Raw genomic sequence first — 26,808 nt, forward strand, 5'->3', positions numbered from 1 at the left:
ATAAAAGCCAGCTCTTAATGCACCTTCCACCTTCTAAAACACATCATCTACTCATTATATACAATACTTTTTCTAAAATTTCAAAACATGCCATATGAAACCTCTCTCCAAAACCAACAACCCACTCTCCATGTTAGACTTTTGTGCTCTCCCCACACTGGCTAAAGTCTTTGAGAAGCTAACCTATAGCCAAGTATCAGCTTTCACTGAGCTGATGACATGCTTATAACTATGAATAAAGGCCAGTTATTTGGTGCCACCTTCATTGACCTAACCAAGGCTTTTGACTCCACTGACCACACCTCCTCAGTAAACCTTTCTTAGGTTTTACTCAGCAACAAGACTACACAGCAGTTTTTCAACTTTCATTAGGGCAGAACTTTCAGAGTGAAATTAGGATCCACCCACTTTTCCAAGGCCCCTCTTCTTAAAGGGAGTCTCCAAGGCTTATTCCTCAGGCCAGATCTGCCAGTCATTATGTGTACTGATGCCATGGTCATATATATGTCAGATTTGTCCTGGACAACCATTTAATCTACTACAGCAAGATCTGTTCTCCTTCACTGAATGACTCATTTCAAGTAAACCTCTCCTAACCCCAAATAAAACTAAGATAATATGTTATGGTACCCAGAAAACTTAAAGCATTCAAAATCAGATTTAGGAATCATAAACATCAATAACATTTCCCTTGAAAGCACCATCAAATTCAAATTCCTGGGCCCTTGGTTTAATAGGAACTTCAATAAGCATCTTATCCAAATAATGTAAGCCAAAATACATCAGACAGTATTTGTTGGTTAAAGGGAGAGAAGCCATCTGGAAAGGCATGCTCTGATCTCAGTTAGAATATGGTCTTCCACTTATCATTGCTGCTTCAAAGAAAAACCTCAAAACATTACAAGCAACCTTCAAGAAAATATGGTATTTTATAAACATATCCCCATAGGTCCAAACACGATTGTTCATACTTAAAAAGGCTGACAAGCTCCCCATCCAACAGAGTTTAGCACCTCCTCAACTCTTTCCTTTTCAATCTTCTTAACCAAAACACCTTAACCCATCAGGGTGGAAGGTTCCCTATAATGGAAAGAATGTACAACTACATGTCACAGCCAATCATAGTTCTACCCTTCAAATGGCCACTTGAGCTAAAAAATGTAGTAACCACAGGTTTCACAGTCTTGGGCCTCAAAGTCTAGCAGGCACTACCCCCAGCCAGAAGAGGCACAGACATTTATCTCAACTTCAGAATATTTCTTAAAGCTTACTTGGCAAAAAAAACCACAAAATTTCATTGCTTCTATAATGGAACATAACCTAATTCAAAATTTAACATACTTTTATTGATTCTTGCAGTATTCACCTTCTCCTCTTCAGGCTATTCCTATTGCTACAATTTCTTTACTCTAACTATGTCTCATACCTAACTTACCCTATAATAAATTTCTTCACCCCTATGATTCTACATTTTCCAGTTTTCGTACTTTCTTTTTCATGCCTTCTGCCTGTCCAAAACAACTGATATATGTTCCGAGTGGAATGCATACCTCTCAGCTTTACTGAATTCCTTGGTGTTTCCCAGTTTTGGGCTCAAAATAATTGGGTGCCATGAATTCCAGACTGGCTGCTTTAAATCCCAATTCCTGTGTGCAGACAAAGGTGCCAGAACCATGGTTCGAGGGAGAGGGGAGAGCCTTTAAGAGGCTTCAGTAGTAAATTAAAAAAAAAAAAACACTCTGGTGGCAGCATCTTCTCTTTTAAGGAGGACCATGCGTGCTTCACATGCATGCACACTAACGTAGGTGTAAAATCAGTCCGCACTTACCACAGAATTTAAACTAGCCATGTTTTTTGTTTTTTGTTTTTTTTAGCATATCACCTCAAAGTTAAGATGTGAAGATGTTCAATCTCACCGTTCATTCTTCACTGATGGGTTTGGAGCCAATCCATCAGCTCCGACACGGCCGTTAGCAATGCTCAAGGTTTACCGGTAGCTCGAGACCAAGCCCCTTATCCCATGATGCACTGCAGGAATTACCTCAGATCTAGTTTGCCATGGCACAGATCTCAGTGGTTCCAGTTCGCTCAAGCATTTTTTGATACAAAAATCGCTTTTGTAAGTTGTTTCATTACCTCCTTCTATTTCTGTTTAGATTAGTTATATATTAGCTCCTGTAGTCTCTTTTAGACTTATTCCCATTGGTGCTTGTTTATTTAGCATAGTTGCAGTAGCCTCATGTTGGGCCTAGTTTTTCAGAGTTTGTGTGAGTATTACATAGTTTTTGCATCCATAGTATAAATAGACAATAGTATAAATAGATAGTGTGCTGTTTTATATACACACACACACACACACATATATATATATATATATATATATATATATATATATATATATATATATTACATAGTGTTGGCCCCTTTTTTACTCTGGGCCATTGTTAGAGTGTGTTTGGTATTTAGCGTGTTATCTTGAGCCTAGGGTAGTTGTAACTTTTAGGCTGTATTAAACTGTGTGGTTTGGATATAACATTTAGGCTGTATATTGCCTGTGCAATTGTGGTGCAGCGGTAGCATTGTTACCTCACAGCAAGAGGTTCTCCTGTTCGATTCTCGGCTGGACTGTGGGGAGTGCCTTCTGTGTGGAGTCTGCATGTCCTCCCTGCAGTCGAGTGACATTCTGAAAGATATGCGTGAATGGGCGTGCCTTCATTGAAGGTTGGGCATCGAGCTGACAACTTGGCACTATAAAAGCCTACTGCCTATCATTAGTGGACCGGAGTTCCACTGTGGCGACCCCTAACTGGGAAAAGACGAAAGACAAACAAACATTGTCTGTGTAATTGTTTATTGATTTCAGCCTAAAGTTCTTATTAATATGTCTGAGGCAAAAGACAAGCACCCAAAGTCTGGATTCAAAAAATGTCTAGACTGTGGGCAAAAGATGTCTCTGACTGATGGGCACATTCAGTGTGTGTATTGTGTAGGTGCTGTGCATTTGCAGGAGTCCTGTAGCATTTGCCATTCCTTTTCTTCAAGGGTTCTTTTAGAGAGGAAAAGGAAGCTTGTGGATCGAGGTTTGCTGAAGCTTTGACTGACCAGGATGGGGCCAGCAAGTCCTCTAAATCTTCAAAATCCTCAACAGACTCCAAGGCATATAAAGACTTGAAAAAGTCTAAGAAAGTGGAGGATTCCAGGACATTGGCTCCACAGCCCTTGGAGCCGAGTGTCTCTTCATTTTGAAGCCAGCGCACAGTTTTGGAGCAGGTCTCTGAGAGACCTGTATCTCCACTCATTCAATCTGCACATTCGGTGCACTCCTCTAGATCTTCTGTCAGCTTCTCGGATTTGGATATGAACTGATTGGTGCAGAAGCTCTTATGGGTACTGGGCCTTGCTAAATTGTTGTCGGCTCCTACCCCAACCTAAAAACCGAAGAGCACCATCCCGGATTTGAATGCTCCTCCTCTGAGCTGTACCGGAACTTTGGAGCCGGAGGGGGCCGACCTGATGATCGTGGAGCCTTTGGAGCCGAGACCTGCTCCGGTGTCATTGGTTCCATCTACTCTGATGGGGGATGACCAGGACTCTAGGGGCCGACACTCTCCTGTCGGGTCTGGGGAGGATAGTCTCAATGACTTGTCTGTGCTGACTCTTCCTCTCGGGGCCTCGGCTCAGATGAGCTCGGCTCCTACCTCCAGCTCGGAGCCCATGGCCTCAGTGCGGGTCCTTCGGGTCTGTCGACTCCTTCTTATTGGAGCCGTGATGCTTTTGAAGCCTTGAGAAGATCCTTGTCCCCAAAGACATCCTCAACACCAGGTCTGTCCTCTTCCTCCTCCAAAGCATCTGTGTCCACTTCTGCCTCCATCATCCAGGCCAAGCATAGAGACTCTGAGCCTCAGGTAGCCCCATAGGGCATCCCTTGCTCTTCCGAGACCTCCCCAGAGGCTCCCACTGAGGAGGTCCCCAGGAAGAGATTGTGTAAGAGGAGACACTTGGACTCCTCACAGGAGTCGTTGACATCTGACACTGACTTGGAGGAGTCAGAAGCGTTCCTACAATCTCCCTCTGAGGATATCTCCTTTGCGGAGATACTCAAGATCCTTAGGCAGAGGGGTGATTGGCAGGCCAAAAGCCCTACTGAGGACGAGTCATTTCTCCTGAAGGCTTTTGGGTCTCAAGCTTCCACCTCTTGGGTGTCTCCACCCTTTGATGAGCTCATGCAGCTGGTCTCTCTGAGGGCATGGGAGTCACCGGGGTCCATGGAACCTGTCCCTTGGAGGTCTAACAAGTTCATTTCTGCCCCTGTAGATAAAGACTTTTTGTCCAAGGGAGTCCTTTTTGATGCCATGGTGGTGGCAGCAGCCACCTAGAAGGAAATGTCTGAGACTTCCTCATCGATCCATCCTCCTAACAGAGAGTCCGGGATTATGGATCGATATGGGAAACGCATGTTTAGTTCACTGACTTTTACACTCCGATCCCTGAACTATTTGACCCACTTCACCAGACTGCAAAGAGATCTCCTTAAGGAGTTGGGAGACACTCTTCAGGGTGCTGTTGCTGCAGGGGCTTCCGACAAAGTTGCCACCCAGCTTGCTACCCTAAATTCCATCGTGAACTCGTCCATGCATCTCATATCATATGCAGCTGATGAGATGAGTAGGGCAGCGGGTACAGGAGTTGCTCTAAGACGACATTCCTGGATGCGCTTGTGTTCCTTCCCGTAACCCTTTAAGTCTTCATTTGTCAACACCCCTTTTGATGGCTCATCTCTCTTTGGGCCCAAAGTGAAGGAAACTCTCAGCAGGTGTGAGCAGGAAGGAAAGACCCTGTCTGCCGTTGGAATCTGTTTTTTCACCCCTACTCGGCCTTACCCCAAAGGCCAGTGGGGAGGGAAAATGTGATTCCGAAAAGCCCAGGGAGCCTTTCAGGACACACGTGGTCAACCCCCTCTAGGGGCAGAGGAGGGGGTAACAATGGAAGACGACACCCTCGAGGCAGAGGGGGTCCGCAACACCAGGGTGACAGAGATCACTTCTCTGGCCAACCCTATCAGTGCTCCTGAAGGGAGATCTGACTGTCCTGCTCTGGAGGCAGTCAAGGGTTGCTTATCTTTGTACCCAGACACCTGGCAAGACATAACAAATGACAGCTGGGTACAAAGTATTATTTCCAGAGGGTATTTCATACTGTTCTTCACCCCACCCATTCCCCCATGGAGAATCTCGGACATTCCACCCAATTACAGGGAACAAGCAACTATAGAGGTCCGCAAGTTGCTAGAAAAAAAGAGTCATACGGGCAGTCCCAGCAGACCTAATAGTATCCGGAACTTACTCAAGATTCTTTTTGGTTCCAAAGAAAATAGGGGACTGGAGACCTATTTTGAACCTCAGCAGACTCAACCAATTTGTAAAGAAAGAGAAGTTCCGGATGGTCACACTACAGTCTATACTTCTCTTTTTAGGGAGAGACAATTGGATGTGTTTGATAGATCTCAAGGATGCGTAATACCACATAAAATGGCCAGGCCATCCAGAGATCATCTGCATTTCTGGCTGGAAGCCAATCATTATCAATTTTGAGCCCTGCCCTTTGGTCTCACTACAGCCCCCAGAGTGTTCACCAAATGCATGGCAGTGGTCACGGCTCATCTGACGCATCTAGGATTCCAGGTATTTCCGTACCTAGATGATTGACTCCTTACTTCCACCACCAGGCATCAACTGATTCAGGCAAGGGAATACACTCTGACACCCTGCCATCTTCTTCTTCTTCTTCTTTCAGCTGCTTCCATCAGGGCTCGCCACAGCAGATCAATTGTTTCCATTTCTTCCTGTCCTCTGCATCTTGCTCTGTCACACCAACCACCTGCATGTCCTCTCTCACCACATCCATAAACCTTATCGTAGGCCTTCCTCTTTTCTTGTTACCTGGCAGCTTCACCTTTAGCATCTTTTTCCCAATATACTCTGCATCCCTCCTCAGCACATGTCCAAATCAATGTAATCTTGCCTGTCTGGCTTTGTCTCCAAACCTTCCAACCTGGGCTGACCCTCTGACATACTTATTCCTAATCCTGTCCATCCTCATCACACCCACTGCAAATCTTAACATCTTCAACTCTGCCACGTCAAGCTCTGACTCCGGCCTTTTTTTCAATGCTACTTTCGCCAACCCATATAACATAACTGGTCTCACTACTCTCTTGTAGACCTTCTCTTTCACTCTTACTGGTACTCATCTGTCACAAATCACTCCTGACACTCTTCTCCACCCATTCCATCCTGCCTGTACTCTCTTCCACACTCACCATTACTCTGAACTGTTTATCCCAAGTACTTAAACTCATCCACCTTCACCACCTCTACTCCCTGCATCCTCACCATTACAATCAACTCAGAAAAATCTGCCTTGTCGCCATCGCAGCATATTGTCTTTATAGGGGCAGAGTTAGACACCTCAACCACCACTCTACGACTACCAATCGAGAGAGTCTGTCAGTTCATTAGTGTTGAAGGACAGAGCACCAGCCGCAGAGGTTTTAAAAGTATTAGGTTTGATGGCTGCAGTGATTTTGGCCATACCATTAGTATGGATGCATATGAGGATTCTTCAGTGGCTGCTGTTGACCCAGTGGTCCTACCAGGAACTTCCAGTGAGTCATATGATTTTGATTATAAACTCTTGCAAAAGAGATCTCCAGTGGTGGTTGACGTCTCTTCATGTAACCATAGGATGCCCCTTTGTACTACCCCCTCCAGTAGCCACTGTGACCACAGATGCTTCCCTGATAGGGTGAGGGGGCATTTTCAGGGAAAGACTGCCCAAGGCACATGGACAGATCAAGAGTCACACCTGCATATCAATGTTCTGGAGATGAGAGCAGTACTTCTGGTGTTGCAGTACTTTCAGGACTCTCTTCCTCTAGGTACGATTGCAATTCAGAAAGACAATATGTCGATAGTCTGGTACTTGAACAAGCAAGGTGGGACCAAGTTTTACCCCCTTTGCCAGGAAGCCCTCAGAGTTTGGCAGTGGGCTGTCTCCTCCCAGCACTTTCTGTTGGCAATGCACATCCCAGGGATATCCAATGTGATAGCAGACAAACTGAGCAGGGCAATTTTGTTGCCACACGAGTGGTCCCTCAAACAAGAGATTGCGGACAGGATTTTCTGAAAATGGGGCCAGCCTTGCTGCGATCTATTTTCCAGTCATATCAACATGAAATGCAGAAGTTACTTTGCCCTGATTCCCCCTCCGGGAGAACCCCCGAGAGATGCACTTGTACACGATTGGCCCCCGGGTCTCCTCTATGCATTCCCTCCAGTCCCTCTAATACCCAGACTTCTACAGAAAACAATGTTGCTGGGAAGGACTGTCATTCTCATAGCCCCTCATTGGCCTTGTCAGATTTGGTTCCCATTCCTTCATCATCATCTATTGGAGGATCCATGGATTCTGGACCCAGTTCCAGACCTACTGACACATCCGTCGGGGGACCTCCATCCCTCATTGCAGTCATTGATGCTTACAGCTTGGCTGCTCCAGTTCCTGTCATAGCCAGGCTTCATGACCTTTCCGATGAGACAAGACAGATCCTCTTGTCTTCCCATAAGCCATCCACCAGAAGATTATATCTTAGTAAGTGGAAGAGATTTTCCATATGGGCTTCTAAACAGAACCTTGATCCTTATCAAGCCCCTTTGATGTCCATTTTAGAATTCTTGACTATGATTTTTAATCAAGGAGCTGCAGCTGCTACAGTTCGGGTCCAGTTGGCTGCTGTATCTAACTTTCATCTCGGAGTGGATGGGCTAAACATAATGTCCCACAAGTTGTCCAAGGCCTTTCTCGAAGGAACCTTTCATATGAGGCCTCCAGTGAAAACTCCTTATTCTCCTTGGAATCTAAACTTTATGCTGTCTCATATAATTCTTCCCCCATTTGAACCAGCATCATCTTGTGATCTCATTTGATTTTTCATGCTGATAGGGTATCTCTTAGGACAAACCCCTCTTTTTTGCCCAAAGTTTGTTTGGAATCTAATATCACCCAAGTCATTGAGTTGCCAGTCTTCTTCCCTAACCATTCCAATAAACTAGAGTATATGCTGCACAAACTTGACGTTCATAGACAGCTCAGATATAATTTGGACAGAACAAAAGTTCTTAGAAAATCAGATCAGGTATTTGTGTCTTTCTCTGAAGCCAGAAAAGGTAGACCAGTGGCTAAAACAATGCTTTCTAAATAGCTATCTAATTGTATCACTTTTGTTTATTCAGCTGCTAATATGCCCTTACTACACAAGATTAAAGCTCATTCTACCAGAGAAGTTTCTACGTCTTTTGCATTCCAAGCCAAATTGCCCCTTGATAACATTTGTGCTGCAGCCACTTGGTCTAAACCTCATACCTTTATCACTCATTACAAAGTTGATAAGGCCTCCAGGGACAAGGCTTCCTTTGGGTCTACGGTCCTGTAGAATGTACTCCCATGAGCCACCCGAGATTGAGGGTGCTAGGGACGCTACCCATCAGTGAAGAATGAATGGTAAGATTGAACAACTTCACATTAAGAAGTTATGTACTCACCATATCGTTCCATGTGAGTTGTTCCATCTTGCCGTCATTCTTACGTCCCTCCCTCCATCCCCCACCTGGCTGATAGTTGACCTAGAGGCTGGTCTCATCCTGGTTATTCAATCCTTCTTCCTCTGTTGGGAGAGTAGTTCTCTTACAGGGATATTGTGCATGCAGCAAACAAGATCTGAGGTAATTCCAGCAGTACATCATGGGATAAGGGGCTTGGTCTCGAGCTACTGGTAAACCTAGATCTTTGCTAATGGCTGTGTCGGAGCCGATGGATCGGGTCCGAACCCATCAGTGAAGAATGATGGTGAGATGGAACAACTCACATGGAATGTTATGGTGAGTACATAACTTCTTATTCTATTCATAGGATCATAGGAAGTTACTAGGCTATTGGCCCTGAGGCCCTTATAAGCCTAGCCAAGAGTTTAGCCCACATATAGACAAATCAGCCTTGATGCCCCTGTCCAGCAGGGACATGGGTGGAATCCCAGGGATGCATTTTCTATTTCCCATCCAGTTATCTAGGTTGCACTTATTTGTGTCTTTCGGCTTTTCCCGGTTAGGGGTCACCACAGTGGAACTCCGGTCCGCTAATGATTGGCAGTAGAGTTTTACGTGCTGGCTTGCCGGGCCTAACGCACAACCTTCAAAGAAGGAACGCCCATTCACGCATGTCGCCACACAGAAGACGCTCTAACTGAGAATCGAACAGGCAATGTCTAACTGTGAGGCGGCAATGCTACCGCAGCACCAATACCGCAAGGGTAAAAGATACTCTGCTTGACATGGAGAAGGAGTCTATTCCACAGAAGGAGGAGCCTCTGGAAGACAAATCTGTCCCACCAACAAGTCCTATTTTTGTAATAGTCCAGGTTGAGGTGGCATGTGCAGGTTACTCGAGTGGAGCTTCACTTATGGATATGCAGTAGTCCCATCTTGGCAGGGTCCAAGATCGCCTTGTATGCCAGACACAGGTCACCTCTGAGGAGTCTGTATGAAACAGGTAGAGGGATATGGCTTTTAGCCTGTGTATGGAAGATTTTAGAGGCCCTGGATTCTCCTGGTGAGGAACCTCTGTGGTCTCTCCAGCTGCTGCATGTGCTTTGCGAGGTACATGCTGAATGGGGTGTTGTACTCAATAATGGGCCTTATAAGGGAAGAATACAGGGATGTTATGACTTCCTTGTCCCTGGATGAGATACCCTTAATTATGAGGTGGGCCATGTAGAAAGCTTTCCATACAATGGAAGGAGCATGGTGGTCAAAAGTCAGGTTGCTATCAATCTGGGTGCTCAAATCCCTCACGACTGACTGCATGCTTAGGACATTGCTGTTGATGTGATAATTTGTGGGGACATTACTTTCCCCAAAGGGGATGATAATTCATTTTTTGTATTCAGCTTAATGCCATGTTTCTGGCACCAGTCATTTATTTCGGTGAGACCCTCTTGGAGGATGTCCACGTCACTTGGAGAGTTGATGACAGCGCCAAGCTTACAGTCATCTGCAAATTTGGTCAGCCATAGCCCACTGGTTTTGGCCTGCACCTCAGAAAATTATATCCCAAATAACAGAGGCCCTAAAACTGAACCCTGGGGTATGCCACTCGATATGGGTTTACTGCTTGAGGTGGCGTCCCCCGTTTTGATCAGGTGGGTTCTATCAGTGAGCCAGTTATCTACCCATCTGGTAACATATGGATTGACACAAGAAAAACTGATGGCGGTCCAGGGAGCACACAAGTCCAGTATAAACCACACAGCTAGTAGCAACCACCAAAGATTTATTGAGTAAAAACAGCAGTCTTGATGTAAGACGAAAGCGCCTGACTGCTGTTTTTACTCGATAAATCTTTGGTGGTTGCTACTAGCTGTGTGGTTTATACTGGACTTGTGTGCTCCCTGGACCACCATCAGTTTTTCTTGTTTGGCTCCTGGTTTCTCTTGTAACATATGGATTGATGCCTAGTTGAGAGAGTTTATCTTTTATGCCCAAGTGGGGAATAGTGCCGAAGGCTTTGGCCAGGTAAAGGGTAGGCGGTGTGCACTGTCTTCCCCTCATCCATGGCTTTGGTGACTGTCTCAAAAAAGTCGACCAAATTTAACAGACATGACCTTCCTTTGTGTTTGGAGGTTGCCAATGTCCTTGTCAATGAGGTCCATGATAATCCGTTCCATGACCTTGCAGATCAGGCTAGTTAGGCTGATGGGTGCATAATTTCCTAGATCAGTGGACGCTCCACCTTTGTGTAAAGGGATGATAGTGGCTGTCCTTCACTCAGCTGGGAGAAAGCCAGTACTCAGGCCTTGTTCGAATAGGGCACCTAATGGTGCTGCAAATTCCTGCCTGAATTCATGTAGGATGCAGCCTGGGATGTTATTGGGTCCCATGGAGGCTGAATTTTTTCTCTTTGAGAGAGCAGTGATTAACTGATCCCTAGATATAAGGGGAAGGGGGCAGGTACTGGGAATGTCCTGATTTACTGATTGGGGGGGGGGGGGCAGAGGGGTGAAATTTTCACTGAATCTGTCAGACAGCAAGTTTGCTATATCTACGGCATTTGTATATGTGGTGTCCTTGACCACCAGTTCTGAACAGATATGGGTGCCACCTTTGAGATTACGGACATATTAGATTTCTAAGAAAGTCACCATGTTCTGGATCTACTGCTAGAGATAGTGAGGGAAGGGGTTATACACAGCTGGCTGTGTAGGCATGTTTCTGTTTAGTCAATTGTTTAAATATTCATTTAACATTATATTTAACAGTGCTAGTGAATAAAGTACATCCCATTGCCTAGCTGATTTATTGTGACTAAAAACAGAGTTTCACGTTTTGACTGTTGAGTGAAATACACAAGTGAATCTAAAAATGTTGATCAGTAATCTTCTCTTCCTAATGCAAGGTATTAAACAAATTAAAATGAAAACAGATTTAAAAAAAAAAAACAGCATTGTCAACCAGCATTGCTTATCAAAGAAAGGCTCATAAATTTAACAACTTCCTTTGCTGGCTTTTCATGGCTGAGCTATCTTGATTGTAAAAATATTATGCCAGAAATGAAGTGTCAGACATTGCAATATGCAAAATATGAGGTTAATAGCAACATGTTCTTTCATTCAGAGCAGCTAATTGGTCCACTCAGCATTTACATGACTTATTTTACGGCCAGGGCAAGAAGCCATACTTAAATGTGCATTTTATTTGGTTGGGAAGGCATCATACCACTCAACTATCTGGAGTATTGCAGAATGTACAATTTTTTGCTTCATATTTTTGGTCTGCTTTGCCAAAAATTGTGATTTTCAGGTAACTCACTGGCAAATCATTGAGGTCTGAAGTCAGAAAATAATGACAGAAATTTGAATTTTATACATTATAACCTAATGCAAAATCCATTACTCTATTAACTTTCTAAGTCTGCAAGAGCAATATTTAAAAACTGTTCCTATTTTGGGGCTGGGCTTTGTCCCCCCCCATTATTTGTGACTTTAGCCAAATTTCTTGCTCTAAGAGGTTGAGAGGTATGCCGTGCCGAGGTAAGTGTGACTGAGTGTATGAGTGTACGAGTGTAAGAGTATGTGTGTTAGTTAAACTGGTAGTTGGTTTCTCTGTATGCGAGAGAAAAAGTGTGTGTATGTAATTTAAACAAGCCATTTGTATGAGAGATAAATTGTGTGTGTTACTGTGTGAGAAAGTAGGTGTGTGTATGAGTGTGTGGCTGTGTGAAAGCAGAGAAAAGCTAGATGTGTGTATGTTTGGGGGCTTTTTTGTTTTATATATCTGTGCTTTGTTTAAGCAATACACTGCTTATACACATTTTTCTGTTGAAAATTACAAAGTCAGTAAATATTTTGTGCTGAATATAATTCTGTTTGCAGAGACTGTTAATAATCTTACTGTGTGTAGAAGGTTAAATTGCTTTCTTTCCCTTTACTTTGCATGTGCTGTTTTGATACAGGAGGCCATATGTTTACTCAAGGCTTATATTACAATAACAGTTTGAAACTTCTGTGTTAATGATTTTTAACAGATTTCTAAGATGCAAATTCTACTGTTGACATACATTTGGATCCCATTTATTGGCCATCCTACTGTATTCCATAGTACCAGAATACAAAAGTGCCCACCCCTTTCAGTCTATCTCACTCTTTTAAAAATAGTCTCTCTCTCCACTAAAACTTAACTTTTTACACAGGTAAAACTTAAGTTACCCACGTTCATATCTAACTGCTTAGTGCACACTGCATTGTTTAGGATAAACCATTTTTTTCATCTTACCTTCAAGCATCTATTCCAAGACCACCAGTTACTGTAGAGCCCACATTCTGCCTCTCAGTAGTCATCTTGGGATTAGTACTTCTGTTTTCTCCTGGTGAGAGAAGGAGCACAGAGACATTATTTCCTTGACACTGCTGATCATCTGAAGGCTTAATAACTGCTTTATAGGTGACAGCTTGGAATCTGTGCTTATATTCTGATCCTGGTGAGATCAGGAGCAAGAGTACATCGATTCCAGACTGTTACTGGTTGGAGAATGAGTGTATGTGCTTAACGTACCTGATTGGTCTGGTTGCTATTCAAGGCCTCTACCAGAAAAAAGGCTACAAGTCTACACACCCCTGCATCATCTGGGGTAAGACTGTGGATCACCAAACAGGCTGTGGCCTGCCTTTCTTCTTGGGATTGGTGCTAATATTTTGCTTCTGGTGAGAGAAGAAGCAAAGGAGCATTGTATCCCAACAGAGTGAAGCTGTGGTGAGACCAGCATTAGTAGAAGCCAGGCAGTAACCATTCATGCAACTCTCCTCTTTTCATTATTTTTGACAAGCTAATTCTTTGTTTTTAGTAAATACTACTTGATTTATTTCTTTCTATACTGCAGTGGTGGTGCTGCGGTAGCGTTGTCGCCTCACAGTAAGACGTTGTCCTGTTTGATTCTGAGCTAGAACGTCTTCTGTGTGGAGACATGTGTGAATGGACGTACCTTCATTGAAGGTTGTGCATCAGGGCCGGCAACTCGGCACATACAAATTTACTGCCAATCATTAGCGGACCGGAGTTCCGCTGTGGCGACCCCTAACCTGGAAAAGCCGAAAGACACAACAACAACAACAACAACAACTACTTGATTTCTTTCTAACTTCAGAATATCTGCCTAAGTACTTCACCCTTAAATTGTCAGGGTCTACATCTTAGTTTCCCCTCAACTGTTTGGCAGTGCTGTGTACAGACTCAGACACCTTGAGTGACATTTTTCCTGTAAAAGCACAATTTAAAATTTTCCAATATCTAGTTGCACACAGGACATCTAGTTTGCAGTGACAAGTACTGTCCACATTGTTGGAAACTGGATACTCCTGACAGTGATTGATATTCTCACTCCAACTGTCTAATCAATAAAAAGGGATCTTTTGCCATGGATATGAACTTTCCTACTCTCTCCATTACTGGCTTGGTGGATATGGGCATCCTGAGGCAATGTAGAAATTGCCTCATGTTTACTGACAACCAGTTAATTCTCAAACAAACGGATACAGTATATGAGAGATGTATTTACACAATGTCACTGGAGGCAAAGCTCTCACATAAAAGTACTCCTAATATCAATAAGGTTGTCAGTAGTACACATGCTGCACTCATCACGCACAATTCAGAGCAGACATAGAGACCCACATATCCTGAGGTACTTACATGTAACCTTCCAAAACCACAAAGACCTTATAGACAAAGTACACATAATAAATACCCTCAGCAGCCCCAAATGCACTCTTTCAAAACAACACCCACATCCACACACAGAGCTACATTTCATGGAGCCTCTAACTCTAAGCCCATAAGGCATGTCACCACACAATCCAACATTTTAGCCATTGGAGACTTCATTGTGAGACACACCAATGTCCCTGTCACCAGGCTGAGTAAGGAGAAAGTTATGGTCAGTTGCTTATCAGGGACTAGTGTCCACCACATTAAGCATGCACTCAGGTCATTGGATCACAATTACCAATATGACTCAGTTATAGTCCATGTGGGTGTAAATGACCTGAGGTGTACTTCCCTAGTCTATATGAAGAGAGACATCATAGAGCTCCCGGAATATGTGTCTCAGGCTGGTATGAGCCAAGCATTGAGCAGCATTTTACTTTCTCCAACGATGATGCTACAATATGAACAAAAGATGATTGACTTTAGTAATTGGCTTAGTTTCTGGTGTCATTCTAAGAGGGTGCAATATCTGTTAGCATGGAAGGAGATGGTCAACAGACCACATTGTTTTGCCAGAGATGGTCTGCACCTCACCCCTCTAGGCTTTTTAGGCAATGCCAAACTAAAAGTACATCTGACATAGCTAATAAAAACCAAGAAAATCTAAAGGTATTACTGCTTAAAGCTAGGAGCCTAAACAAAAAACTCCACTCCCTGGAAGCTGTCTTTACCCTAGAGAATTCTGATGTCTGTGCAGTCTCTGAGACGTGGTTTAAAGCCGCGGACAGTTCACCGCCAGTGCAGGGTTATAATGCCTTCCACACATTTAGACCAGCTACTTCACAGGCAGGGACTAAAGGTGGAGGTGTCTCTGTTTACATCAAAAATAAATATACTTCAAGGATGGTCAAACAGGACAATGAACTTGAGCTGCTCCATGTTCAAATCACCATAGGTAAAATCCAATACCACTTCCTTACAAGCTATAGGTCCCCCAGAATGATCCAGGAAACCCATATGATGTATTTAAACTTATTAGAAACACTAACCATCCAACCCAATACCATATTCATGGGTGACTTTAATTACCCCACTAAAAAAACACTTGACAGGAAACAGCTAGGATAAATACTCCACATACAATAAAGTCATAACAATCCACAAAAAATCCCACCAAACAATCCACAAAAAATGAAGTAACCAAGGCACAGAATGTCCTAGTTTAAACACAGTCCAAGAATGAATGAAAAGTACCTAGTTTAAACACAGTCCTGTTCTGTGTTTAAACTAGGACATTCTGTGCCTTGGTTACTTCACCATTTTTTTGTGGATTTTAATTACCCCACTATTAACTGGGAACCCTATACTGCATCAAACGTACATGCAGAGAGATTCCTGGATTTTTAAACACAAACTCCCTGGAGATAGTCAATATACCAACCAAGGGTGCAACCATACTGGATCTGGTCCTCACTAATATGGGAGAGTGCTGCACACCCTCTTCCGTAATGCCTTCCCTGGTAAGGTCAGACCACAAAATGGTCTCATTTAAAGTAAAAATAAAACCTGGAACCCCAGCTAAACTGGGAATATTCAGGAACAATTCTAAGGCTAACCTGCTATTAAGTGAGAACCTGGCAAAATTTTAAACCCCTATAAACCCAGAGAACGCTTCTGCCTATGCAGAACTGTTAAAAGAAAAAATAAGGCAAACAAACTGAAAAAATAAAAATGGCAATGGACAAGAAGCACTCAAGAAACCCAAAACTGTTATTTGTTAGACACAGTAAAGTTAGCGCTTTCGTACAGGATAATACCTGTACTTCTTCAGACAAAAATAACATCACAAAACAACTTTACTTAAATACAACCTCCTAAATAGTAACCCTACCTATCTTGAGTCACATGATTGAATTAATTAGTTAATTGGTTTTAAACCTTAAAAATAGTAACAACATTATTTTAAAATACTGATATGTATATAAATATATATATATATATATATATATATATATATATATATATATATATATATATATATATATATATATCTATATATATGAAGCACACATATAGAAAACAATCACTAAAATAGGTAAATATGTATACACAACCAATATACATTTATGTAAAGATCAGTTAAAAACTTGTGTACATATATTAAAATGTAAATATGTATAATACATATGATAGAATGTATCATGAGTATTATAAATCTCTATCTTATTAGGCTTCTTATTTTTAATATACATGCTATGGAGCACATATCATTGATGCCTGGATACTTAAAGGCATCACACCTGAGTTGCCACAACAGCTCACATCTTTCCAACCATAAAGGAATAGGGCCACCTCTTATGGAACCAGCTACCTGATCAATAACCTTAAAATCAAAAATATGATTTGGGTAGTTGACTATATATTTGGCAAGGTTTTTTTATTTTTATGGCATATACATGCTCATACAATGTGACTCAAGATAGGTGGGGTTACTATTTGGGAGGTTGTTTTTAAATGAAGTTGTTTTGTGATGTTATTTTTGTCTGAAGAAGTACAGGTATTATCCTGTACGAAAGCGCTAACTTTACTGTGTCCAGTAAATAACAGTTTCGGGTTTCTTGAGTGCTTCTTGTCTATTGCCATTTTTGTTTATGCAGAACTGTTCACAGAAACCCTGCATGTTAATAGCTGCACAGAGGTAGCTGTACCCACCAGGAAGTACAGAACTAACTCAAAAACAAATCACCCTGGTGGAATCACAAAATCAGTCAGATGTATAACAGGAGGAAGAAAATCTTGGCAAAAATTAGGAGGTGCAGCACCCGTCAGGATAAAAGCACTCTGATTAAACTAAACAAACAACTCAGAAGACCAGTAAAGTCTACCAAAGCCAAATCTGAGGTAAGTTTGGCCTGCCAGGCCAAGGACAACCACAAAGCATTCTTTAGCTATGTCCGCAACCTCAAAGACAATACACAATTGTATGCAGAGCTCATTATGAATGGAGCTGCTTATACTGAGTCGGAAGATATAGCAAACCTCCTGGCTGATAAATTCAGCTCCAACTTTACTCCTCTTTCCCCCTCGATCTTCCCTCAGGAAATATCATCAAATATAATTTCCCCTACTATCACTAGAGAACAGGTCCTTAATGCTCTCTGTAAGACTAAGAACACTGCATCAATCGGCCCAGACAATATCCCAGGATGCCTTCTAAATAGCATGAAACATGACCTGTCAGGGGCTCTGGAATTACTATTTAACTGTAGCCTCCAAACAGGCTTCGTACCTCATGAATGGAGAAAGGCAACAGTCAGCCCTCTGCACAAAGGTGGGCTATCTACAGACCCTGGAAACTACAGACCCATAAGTCTTACTAGTCTTACATGTAAAGCCATGGAAAGAATTATCATGGAGATGATCAACAGAGATATAGTAAACCTCCAGACACTGGACCCAACCCAGTTTAGTTTCGTCAAGGGCTGATCATGTCTACTCAACCTGATGGACTTCTTTGAGAAAGTCAACAAAGTAATGGATGAGGGCAAAATCATTCACATTTTCTACCTTAAGCTGGCCAAGGCATATGACACAATACCCCACTTGGGCATTGTTGACAAACTCAAGAGGTTAGGTACAAACCCGTATGCCACCCGGTGGATAGCCAATTGGCTCACAGACAGGACCCAGGAAGTTAGAACGAGTTAGAACTCGTCTACAACGAGGCCAGTCACAAGTGGTGTCCCTCAGGAATCAGTTCTTGGACCGTTCCTTTTTGGCATTTACTTCTCAGAAGTCAAGGCCAATGTCAGTGGTCTCTGGCTGGCTAAATTTGCAGATAATTGCAAATTAAGAGCTGCCATTGAATCTCACACTGACACAAATGTTCTCCAGGAGAGGCTGACACAGACAAACATCTGGTGTCAGAGCCATGGACTAAAACTAAATGCCAAGAAATGCATAACAGTATCCTTTAGGAAGTCATCCATTCCTGGTAAGTATCATATTGACAACACACCCCTTAGAGTTGACCCAGTAGTCAGGGACTTAGGGACACCCACAGATAGTAATCTAGCCTTTGACCATCATGTGTCTACAGTGGTGAGGAAATCATTCTATGTTGTACAACTTATAAACAAAGGTATAGCATCTAAATCCAAGGAAGTCATTGTTCCACTGTATCCGGCATTCATCAGACCTATCATTGAATACAATGCCCCCTTTGGTATGTACCTTACCAGGCATATCCAGCAACTAAAATGTCCTCAGAGGGTTCCTCACTAAAATAATACAGGGCGTAAGTAATATGTCCTATGCAGAGTGCCTCAAGGCCCTATCCCAATATTCTGTTTACTACAAGATTTTGAGGGGAGAGCTATGCCTGGCATACAGGACATTGTCAGGCCCCACTCTTATGGACCTCCTGCATATCCACAAAACAGACAGTACCAGAATTACCAGTTCTAAAGACGTAAACCTTGCCTGTGATATAAATAGGTCCTGCTGGAGAGAGAGGTATGTATCCCAGAGACTTCCCCGTCTATGGAACAGGCTCCCCATCCATGTGAAACAGAGTTCCTCCTTAATCCAATTCAAGTGCAACTTGGACAATTGGATGGGAAACCAGAAATTCATCCCTGGTTTGTCACCTGTGTCTCTGATGCAGACAGGTAACCTGTAAATGGTTCATCTCCCAGGCCCATGCTTACACTTATCAAGGGTATCAGAACTTGTCAGATATTTGGGATGCATGGCTATGCTTAAAAAGGCCCTTGTGGTCGTTAGCCTAGTAAACACCTATAAACCTATGGTTCAGTTATTTTTTTATTTGCTGAGCTAGCAGTTGGGTTTCAGGACAGTGGGCAGGAATGGGTAAGGTACATCAACGGCTCACCTTCTCTGTGGAAAACTATATTCATAGTTACAGTTCATTGCATCTGACAGTTCTAGTATAGGTTGTATATTTTTTGTGTACTGACATTTCCTTTGTAAATAAAGTTTATTGACACTAAATACCACCCAGAACTCTACCGCAGAACCATGGCATGATGCCAGAAAGAAATTGCATCAAAAGTCAACATAGTCAAAAACAAATGGCAATTTTGATATCACTGCATCTTCTAGCAAGGACAAGATCCCCAAGAATAATAAATCACAATTAACGAAAGTGTGATTCAGAGAATTGTATATTATCAAATGTCTGGCTATTATACCACTGTCAGATACTCTACACATTGGGACAGTATTACTTGCAGACGTCTCAACTTCCTAACACAAGAAATCAGGATAAAGCCTTAAGTAATGGGGGACCAAGACCCAAAACTAGGCACAGCTTTTATATATTGTTCTTAGAAACTTAGAATGCTATTAGAATAACACGTTTTGTGTTAGCTTGCTTTTTCAGAAGGATATTTATTTACTTATATATTTATTTATTAACATTTGATTACTGGGAAAGTCTAATTGAATAGAAGCCCATTTTCAGTGGAGGCCTGGGAAATGAGCTCCAAATTATTACAAAACATTTTAAGAACAGTAATTTTACAATCTTCAAAAATAAAACAAAAACATCTGCAGTTTAAAAGATTATAACAAATTAGACATAATATAAAACATTGGTTAAGAATCGATACAAGTTATATGACAATCATTTAATATTTAGAGAAATTTTAGACTGTAGAGAAATTAAAGGTAAGTTAGTCTAATGGAAACCAGAACTGTAATATGAATTGTGGGAGAAACAGGCTTTTCCTATATTTAGAGAGATAGTCAGGTAGTACTAAATCTGTTTCTTTTGCTTTTAATAGTAAATCTGTTTCTTCTGCTTTTAATAGTAAATCTGTTTCTTCTATGGAATAAACAGATTTACTGGTACTTGTGGTTCTGGTACACTCTGCTTTTGCTGTTGTTACTATGTTTGTGGAGAGGCCAGATTTGCTGCCAGTTTCTTTATCTTTGCTATATCTTTGGTGGGTCTCAACTTGTTATAGGGGGTCTGTTTCATTTGGTTGACGTGGGACATTGTCAAAACCCATATGATCAGGGAAACTCATATGGTCAAGACCACATGATTGACAATGCAGTTCATCAACTGTTTTAACTGAGATCAGGGTTCAGTGGAGATTGGGGAATGTACCCTGTTTGACACTGTTGTGTGATCTTGCAGTTGGTATATATATATATATATATATATATATATATATATATATATATATATATATATATATATATATATATATATATATATATATATATATATATATATATATATATATATATATATATATATATAATTTGCAGGGGGTCTGGAGGGGTGCAAGGGTTCTTGCACCCTACAAAAAATTGTTTTTGTGTTGTTTCCATTGATCAATGGACTGCATTGTAAATCATGTCATTTCAACCATGTGGGTTTCGACAATAGCTCTTTAATCAGTTGAAATGCATCCATTGTAGGTATAGAGGGAGGCAAGGGAGGGAAGTAAAACACAATGTTTTTATTCATTTCATTAATAAATAACTCTTTTTATAGTATTATTTCCTCTTTTATGATTTTATCTATTCTTTGTTTTGTAACATGTTTGTTGTTGCTTTTCTGGTATGTTCCTTTACCGCACCCAGGCTGCGCCTGAACTTAGTGTGAATCAGTGTTCTCTCCTAGTTAGCAAATTTAAATAAATGCATACATACATACATCTGAATACTTTCTAGAGGGCGTATCACATGACCTGGTAATATCCAGTAGGTAGCTAAGTGATACTGTTAAAAGCTATATTTCCTGTAAGCTTCCAGAGATAACAGATTAATTTCATCCTGCAATCCAGTTTGATTGCCTCGGTTTTAACTTGTAAACCATGTGACTTTAAGTAAGTTGTTTAAGTAGAATGTCACATCGGGTCTGCCTGAAAAGAAGCACTTGTAACTACTGAACATGCCCAGTTAAAGGAATAATCCACCTTGGAACTCCAGAAATCCATGCATTTTTACTGTATCTTTGTGTTGACTTAGTAAACTGTGTGCCAACACAATTATATGTTGATGACCTCATTTTCATGTGCAATGTGCATTGCAAAGTACTGTATTCCTTCCTTCCTCTTTCTGCCACTTAATTTGTCCATTGTATGAATCACTTGGTTTGTTTTCCATCAGCTTCTCACGTTGCACTGCAAACAATGTCTGTGAATCCCCTTACTGTCCCCTGAAAATTATTATATGTCTACTTATACTGCTACAGTACAAAAGTCAGTTTAGTTTTAATCAAGGTCCTTTGAGAGCAGCAGCTCAATGAGCAACAGTAATTGCATTATATCATCACCTTGTACATTGCGCATTGTGTAAGGGGTTTTGTGTGGGTGTGTGTCTGTGTCTGTGTGTGTGTGCAGCTATGGGCAAGCTGTGATATAATGCTGTATAAGATTTCTAGCTGAAGACGTTACAACCAGATACGTTATGCAGTTTTCAGAGATGAGATAGTGTTTCAGACAGTTGAAATACTTTTCTTTTAATTTTTCTTTTTAAGAGAGGTTGCTTTGCCATATGGATTTCATATATTTACAGTTTTAACTTCCATTCTTTTCCTGTCTCTCCCTTTCTACAACAGATGACAGGTACAGCTTCACAGACTGGCAAGGCCCAAGCAGTTCACAGCTCTGCTCCCTCATCTGCAGCAAGTATCCCAGTTTCTGGCACAACCCAGGAAGTGCAGGCTCAGCTGGAGGCAGACAAGCATGCTGTGTACAGGTAAAGAGAGTATGTTACCACCCGAGTCCTTGTCAGTATTCACTTATACCACTATAGCTGACAGCATCTGGCACTTGTGTTTTCATGTTCTAGGCTAGCATGTCTCAGAGAGAACTGTTTTATTTCATTTCATTAGGTCTTAGTAAGGAGTGCTTTGGAATAAATGAAAGCACATGCAGCCAGAGCTGCTTTGTAAGTAGATCTTCTCTGTTTGGGCAGGAAGCTGTCGTCCAAAGTGTATTTGTACACTGAGTGCCTGTAGGAGAGTGGGTTTTTGCAATATGTGCAGATAGCTTGTAGTCAGCAGCAAGAGAAAGTGAATAAAACATTCCTGTGTTCCTCAAATAATGAGGAAAGTTAGAATTGTTTATGACTTTTATTAGTGGTCTGAACTTAAATGGTAGTATCAGAATTAATGGAAGTGATGAAGCAAACATTGTGATCGGTTCTTGGAAGACTGTCACATAATATCAATGTCATGCAGAGCTAATTACATCACCATAAACAGTGTAAAAGAAAAGATACTCTAGGTATAAAGTATCCATTTATTTCAGCTTGTTTTGAAATGTGTTATAATTTTCACTTGGTACACATTGCACATCACACTAATTAAAAATATGTTTCTGTCACTTTCTGTTGCAAAGAGGTTTCTTCTTCTGATTGATAGGAGTGTGCATAAAAGGTATTGCTTTGGAAAATGTATTGTGTCAATACATAAAAAACTGCATGAATTCTTGCATAAAATATATAGTAGTAGTAGATTATTTGTGATACCCAGTCAAATACCACCCCTGTGACACCAGTATGTGTTTAAGTACCTTGGAAGACATTTGGGGTACCATGTTTTGTATTATGTCTAGTGAATGCCCAAAGTACTTTTCAGTATAGTCTTTTTCCTTTTTTATTAGATAAGTGGATGACTGCCCCCCCCCCCCCAAAGTTGTGCAATGTTACAGTAATTGCCAGTGGATAAATGATCAAGACATTTAGAACTTTCTCCTCTTCATTCGATTAACGTCTGTTTGCTTGTATTTTTATTTTACACTTAGTGGGCACCCTGCTTCTAACCCTAAACTATTCCTTTAACAGTAACATTATTTAGACTTTTTATGTCTGAATGTGTGGTGAGGTTGTGTTGAAAAGATCTCAAAATGAAACTTATCTTTTACCTTTTGATGTCTTTTTTAATCTTGTCTTTTTTGTTATATTGATTTTTCTAATATTGGCATCGATCAATTCCGTGAATTTTCAGTAAATCATATACTCAGTTTTAGACCTCATTAAAAATTAATTCATAAGTTATCTATGAAGGGATAAATTTCTATACTCTTATAAAACAGTCATACACTCACTAATCAAGGCATCATAGCAAGTTCAAACTTTAAACATAAAGGGAAGCCCATCAGCAGTGTGCCACTCGTGTACATAAGTTAACCCTCAGAACAACATTGATATGTGTGCAGTCCACTCTCAGAATATAAACAGATTTGTGTGTAGTCCACCCTCAGAATATAAACAGATATATGTGCAGTCCACTCTCAGAATATAAACAGATTTGTGTGTAGTCCACCCTCAGAATATAAACAGATAAATGCGCAGTCCACCCTCAAAATGTAAACAGATGTGTGTGCAGTCCACCCTCAGAATATAAACAGATTTGTGTGTAGTCCACCCTCAGAATATAAACAGATATATGCGCAGACCACTCTCAGAATATAAACAGATTTGTGTGTAGTCCACCCTCAGAATATAAACAGATATATGCGCAGTCCACTCTCAGAATATAAACAGATTTGTGTGTAGTCCACCCTCAGAATATAAACAGATATATGCGCAGTCCACCCTGAAAATATAAACATATGTGCGTGCAGTCCACCCTCAGAACAAAAGATATGTGCACAGTCCACCCTCAGGATATAAACAGATATGTGTGCAACCCACCCTCAGAATATAAACAGATATATGTAGTCCACCCTCAAAATATAAACAGATATGTGTGCAGTCCACTCTCAGAACAAACAGAGATATGTGTGCAGTCCATTCCCAAACACAAATGTGTGTACAATCCATCCTCAGAACAAACATAAGCGTGTGTGCAGTCCACCCTGAAAACAAAGACAGATATGTATGCAGTCCACTCTTAGAACAAAGACAGGTGTCTGTGTGCAGTCCAGTCTTAAAACAAAGATGTATGAAGTCCATCTTCAGAACAAACACAGATGTATGTGCAGTGCACATTCAGAACAAACACAGATTTGTGTGCAGTCCACTCAGAATAAGCACAGGTGCTTGTGCATTTCACCCTCAGAGGAAACACAGAAGTGCATGCATTTCACAATCGGAACACAGATGTGTGTGCAGTCCACCTTTAGAAGAAACACAGATAATTGTGCAGTCCACTGTCAGAGTAAACACACATATATGTGGAGTCTACCCTCAGAAGATAACACAAAATATTTGGGCAGTCCACTCTCAAAAAAAACATTGATGACTGGGTATAGTCCATTCCCAGAGCAAACAAAGATGGGTGTATGCTCCACTCTCAGAATAAACAGATATGTATGCAGTCCACCCTTAGAACAAACACAAATATGAGTGAAATCCACTCACAGAATTGACACAGATGTGTGTACAGTCCACCCTTAGAACAAACACAAATATGAGTGCAGTTCACTGTCAGAACAAAGACTTGTGTGTGTGTGTCTGTGTGTGTGTGTGTGTGTGTGTGTGTGTGTGTGTGTGTGTGTGTGTGTGTGTGTGTGTGTGTGTGTGTGTCGCCCATTCTGAGAACAAACACAGATATTTGTGCAGTCTGCCCTCACAACAAAAACTCATATCTGTGCAGTCCACTCTCAGAACATAAACAGATGTGTGTGCAGTACTTCCTCGGAACAGGCAAAGATGTGTGTGTAGTCCTCCCTCAGAACCAACCAAATGTGTGTGTATTCCTCCCTCAGAACCAACCAGATGTGTCCAACTGAGATATGTGTGCAGTCCACTGTCAGAGCAAACACAGATGTGCATGCACTCCAGCCTGAGAACATAAACCGTTATGTGCAGTCTGCCTCAGAACAAACACAGATGTGTTTGCAGTCCACCTTCAGAACAAAAATAGTATGGACACTTGTGCAGTCCACTCTCTGAACAAACAGAAATGTGTTTGCAGTCAACCCAAAGAACAAACACAGATGTGTATGCACTCCTCCCTCAGAATAAATCGGATGAGTGTGCAATCCTCCTTAAGAACAAAAACAGATGTGTGTAGTCCACCCTTAGAACAAATAAAGATGTGTGCGCTGTCCACCATCAGAACACACACAGGTGTGTCTGCAATCCACTTTTACAATAAACACAGATATCAGTGCAGCCAAACCACAGAACAAACACAAATTTGTGTGTGCATTCCACCCTCAGAATAAACACAGATATCTTTGCAGTCTACCCTTAGAGCAAAGTCCACGCAAAGAACAAACACAGATGTGTTTGCAGCCCACCTTCACAATAAGCACAGATGTGAGTGCTGACCACACTCAGAAGAAACACAAATGTGTGTGTAGTCCAAATTAAGAACAAACACAGATATGTGTAGAGTCCACCCTAAGAACAAACAGAGATGTATGTGAAGGCCACCATCAGAACAAACACAGATTTATGGGCAGTCTGCTCTTACAAAAAACACAGATGCATGTGCAGTCCACTCTCCAAATAAACACAGATGTGCGTGCAGACCACCATCCAAAGAAATACAAATGTGTTTGCAGTCCTCCCTCAGAACAAACACAGATGTGTGTGCAGCTTCCCTCTAAACAACCAGATCTGATTGCAGCACCCTCAAAACAAACACAGATATGTATGCAGTCCACTCTCAAACAAGCACAGATGTGTGTTTGTTCATTTCACTCTCAAAACAGACTGAAGTGTGGGTGCAGTCCACCTTCAGAACAAACACAGGTGTGTGTGTGTGTGTGTGTGTGTGTGTGTGTGTGTGTGTGTGTGTGTGTGTGTGTGTGTGTGTGTGTGTGTGTGTGTGTGTGTGTGTGTGTGTGTGTGTGTGTGTGTGTGTGTGTGTGTGTGTGTGTGTGTGTGTGTGTGTGTGTGTGTGTGTGTGTGTGTGTGTGTGTGTGTGTGTGTGTGTGTGTGTGTGTGTGTGTGTGTGTGTGTGTGTGTGTGTGTGTGTGTGTGTGTGTCTGTGTGTGATGCTATCTTGATGAAGTATTCCTAAGCTTAGATATTTGTATCTATGGCTGTGGCTGTATGTCTGTGTGTAATCAAGCCTGAAAACAAACAATTGTGTGTGCATTCCACCCTAAGAACAATCAGGAGCTTGTACAGGCCACTGTCAGAACAGAGATGTGTATGCAGTCCACCCTCAGAACAAACACAAATATGTGTACAGTCCCCTCTCAAACAAACATATTTGTTTGTACAGTCCACCCTTAGAATAAACACACATATGTGTGCAGTCCAGCATCAGAACAAACACAGACGTGCATGTAGTCCGCCCTCAAAACAAGCACAGATATGTGTGCAGTTCACTTTGTGTGTGTGTGTGTGTGTGTGTGTGTGTGTGTGTGTGTGTAGGGGGGTGCGTGCCCACGTGCATGCTCACACCAATCTCAGAACAGGGACAGATATGTTTGTAGTCAACTCTCAGAACAAACACAGTTATTTCTGCAGTCCATGCTTAGAACAAACAAGGATGGGTACAGTCCAGTTTCAGAGCAAATACAGATGTGTGTGCAGTCCACTCTGTAAACAAACA

The 26,808-nt window shown here is 41.6% G+C and overlaps 1 protein-coding gene across 10 annotated transcripts in view; it reads left to right on the forward strand.

The window, feature by feature from the left end:
- The window catches only part of PKNOX2 (PBX/knotted 1 homeobox 2), a 3,468,198-nt gene that overhangs the window by 1,720,213 nt on the left and 1,721,177 nt on the right, over window positions 1-26,808 (forward strand). For all 10 annotated transcript variants that reach the window (XM_044081208.1, XM_044081207.1, XM_044081210.1 and 7 more), the window contains one exon: window positions 21,907-22,046. In XM_044081208.1, the coding sequence (XP_043937143.1) occupies window positions 21,907-22,046 (140 nt within the window). The remainder of the gene's footprint in view (window positions 1-21,906; window positions 22,047-26,808) is intronic.

Source organism: Protopterus annectens, chromosome 8.part0 (assembly GCF_019279795.1).
Source record: "Protopterus annectens isolate FY-2018-M chromosome 8.part0, PAN1.0, whole genome shotgun sequence".
NCBI classification, from domain to species: Eukaryota; Metazoa; Chordata; order Ceratodontiformes; family Protopteridae; genus Protopterus; species Protopterus annectens.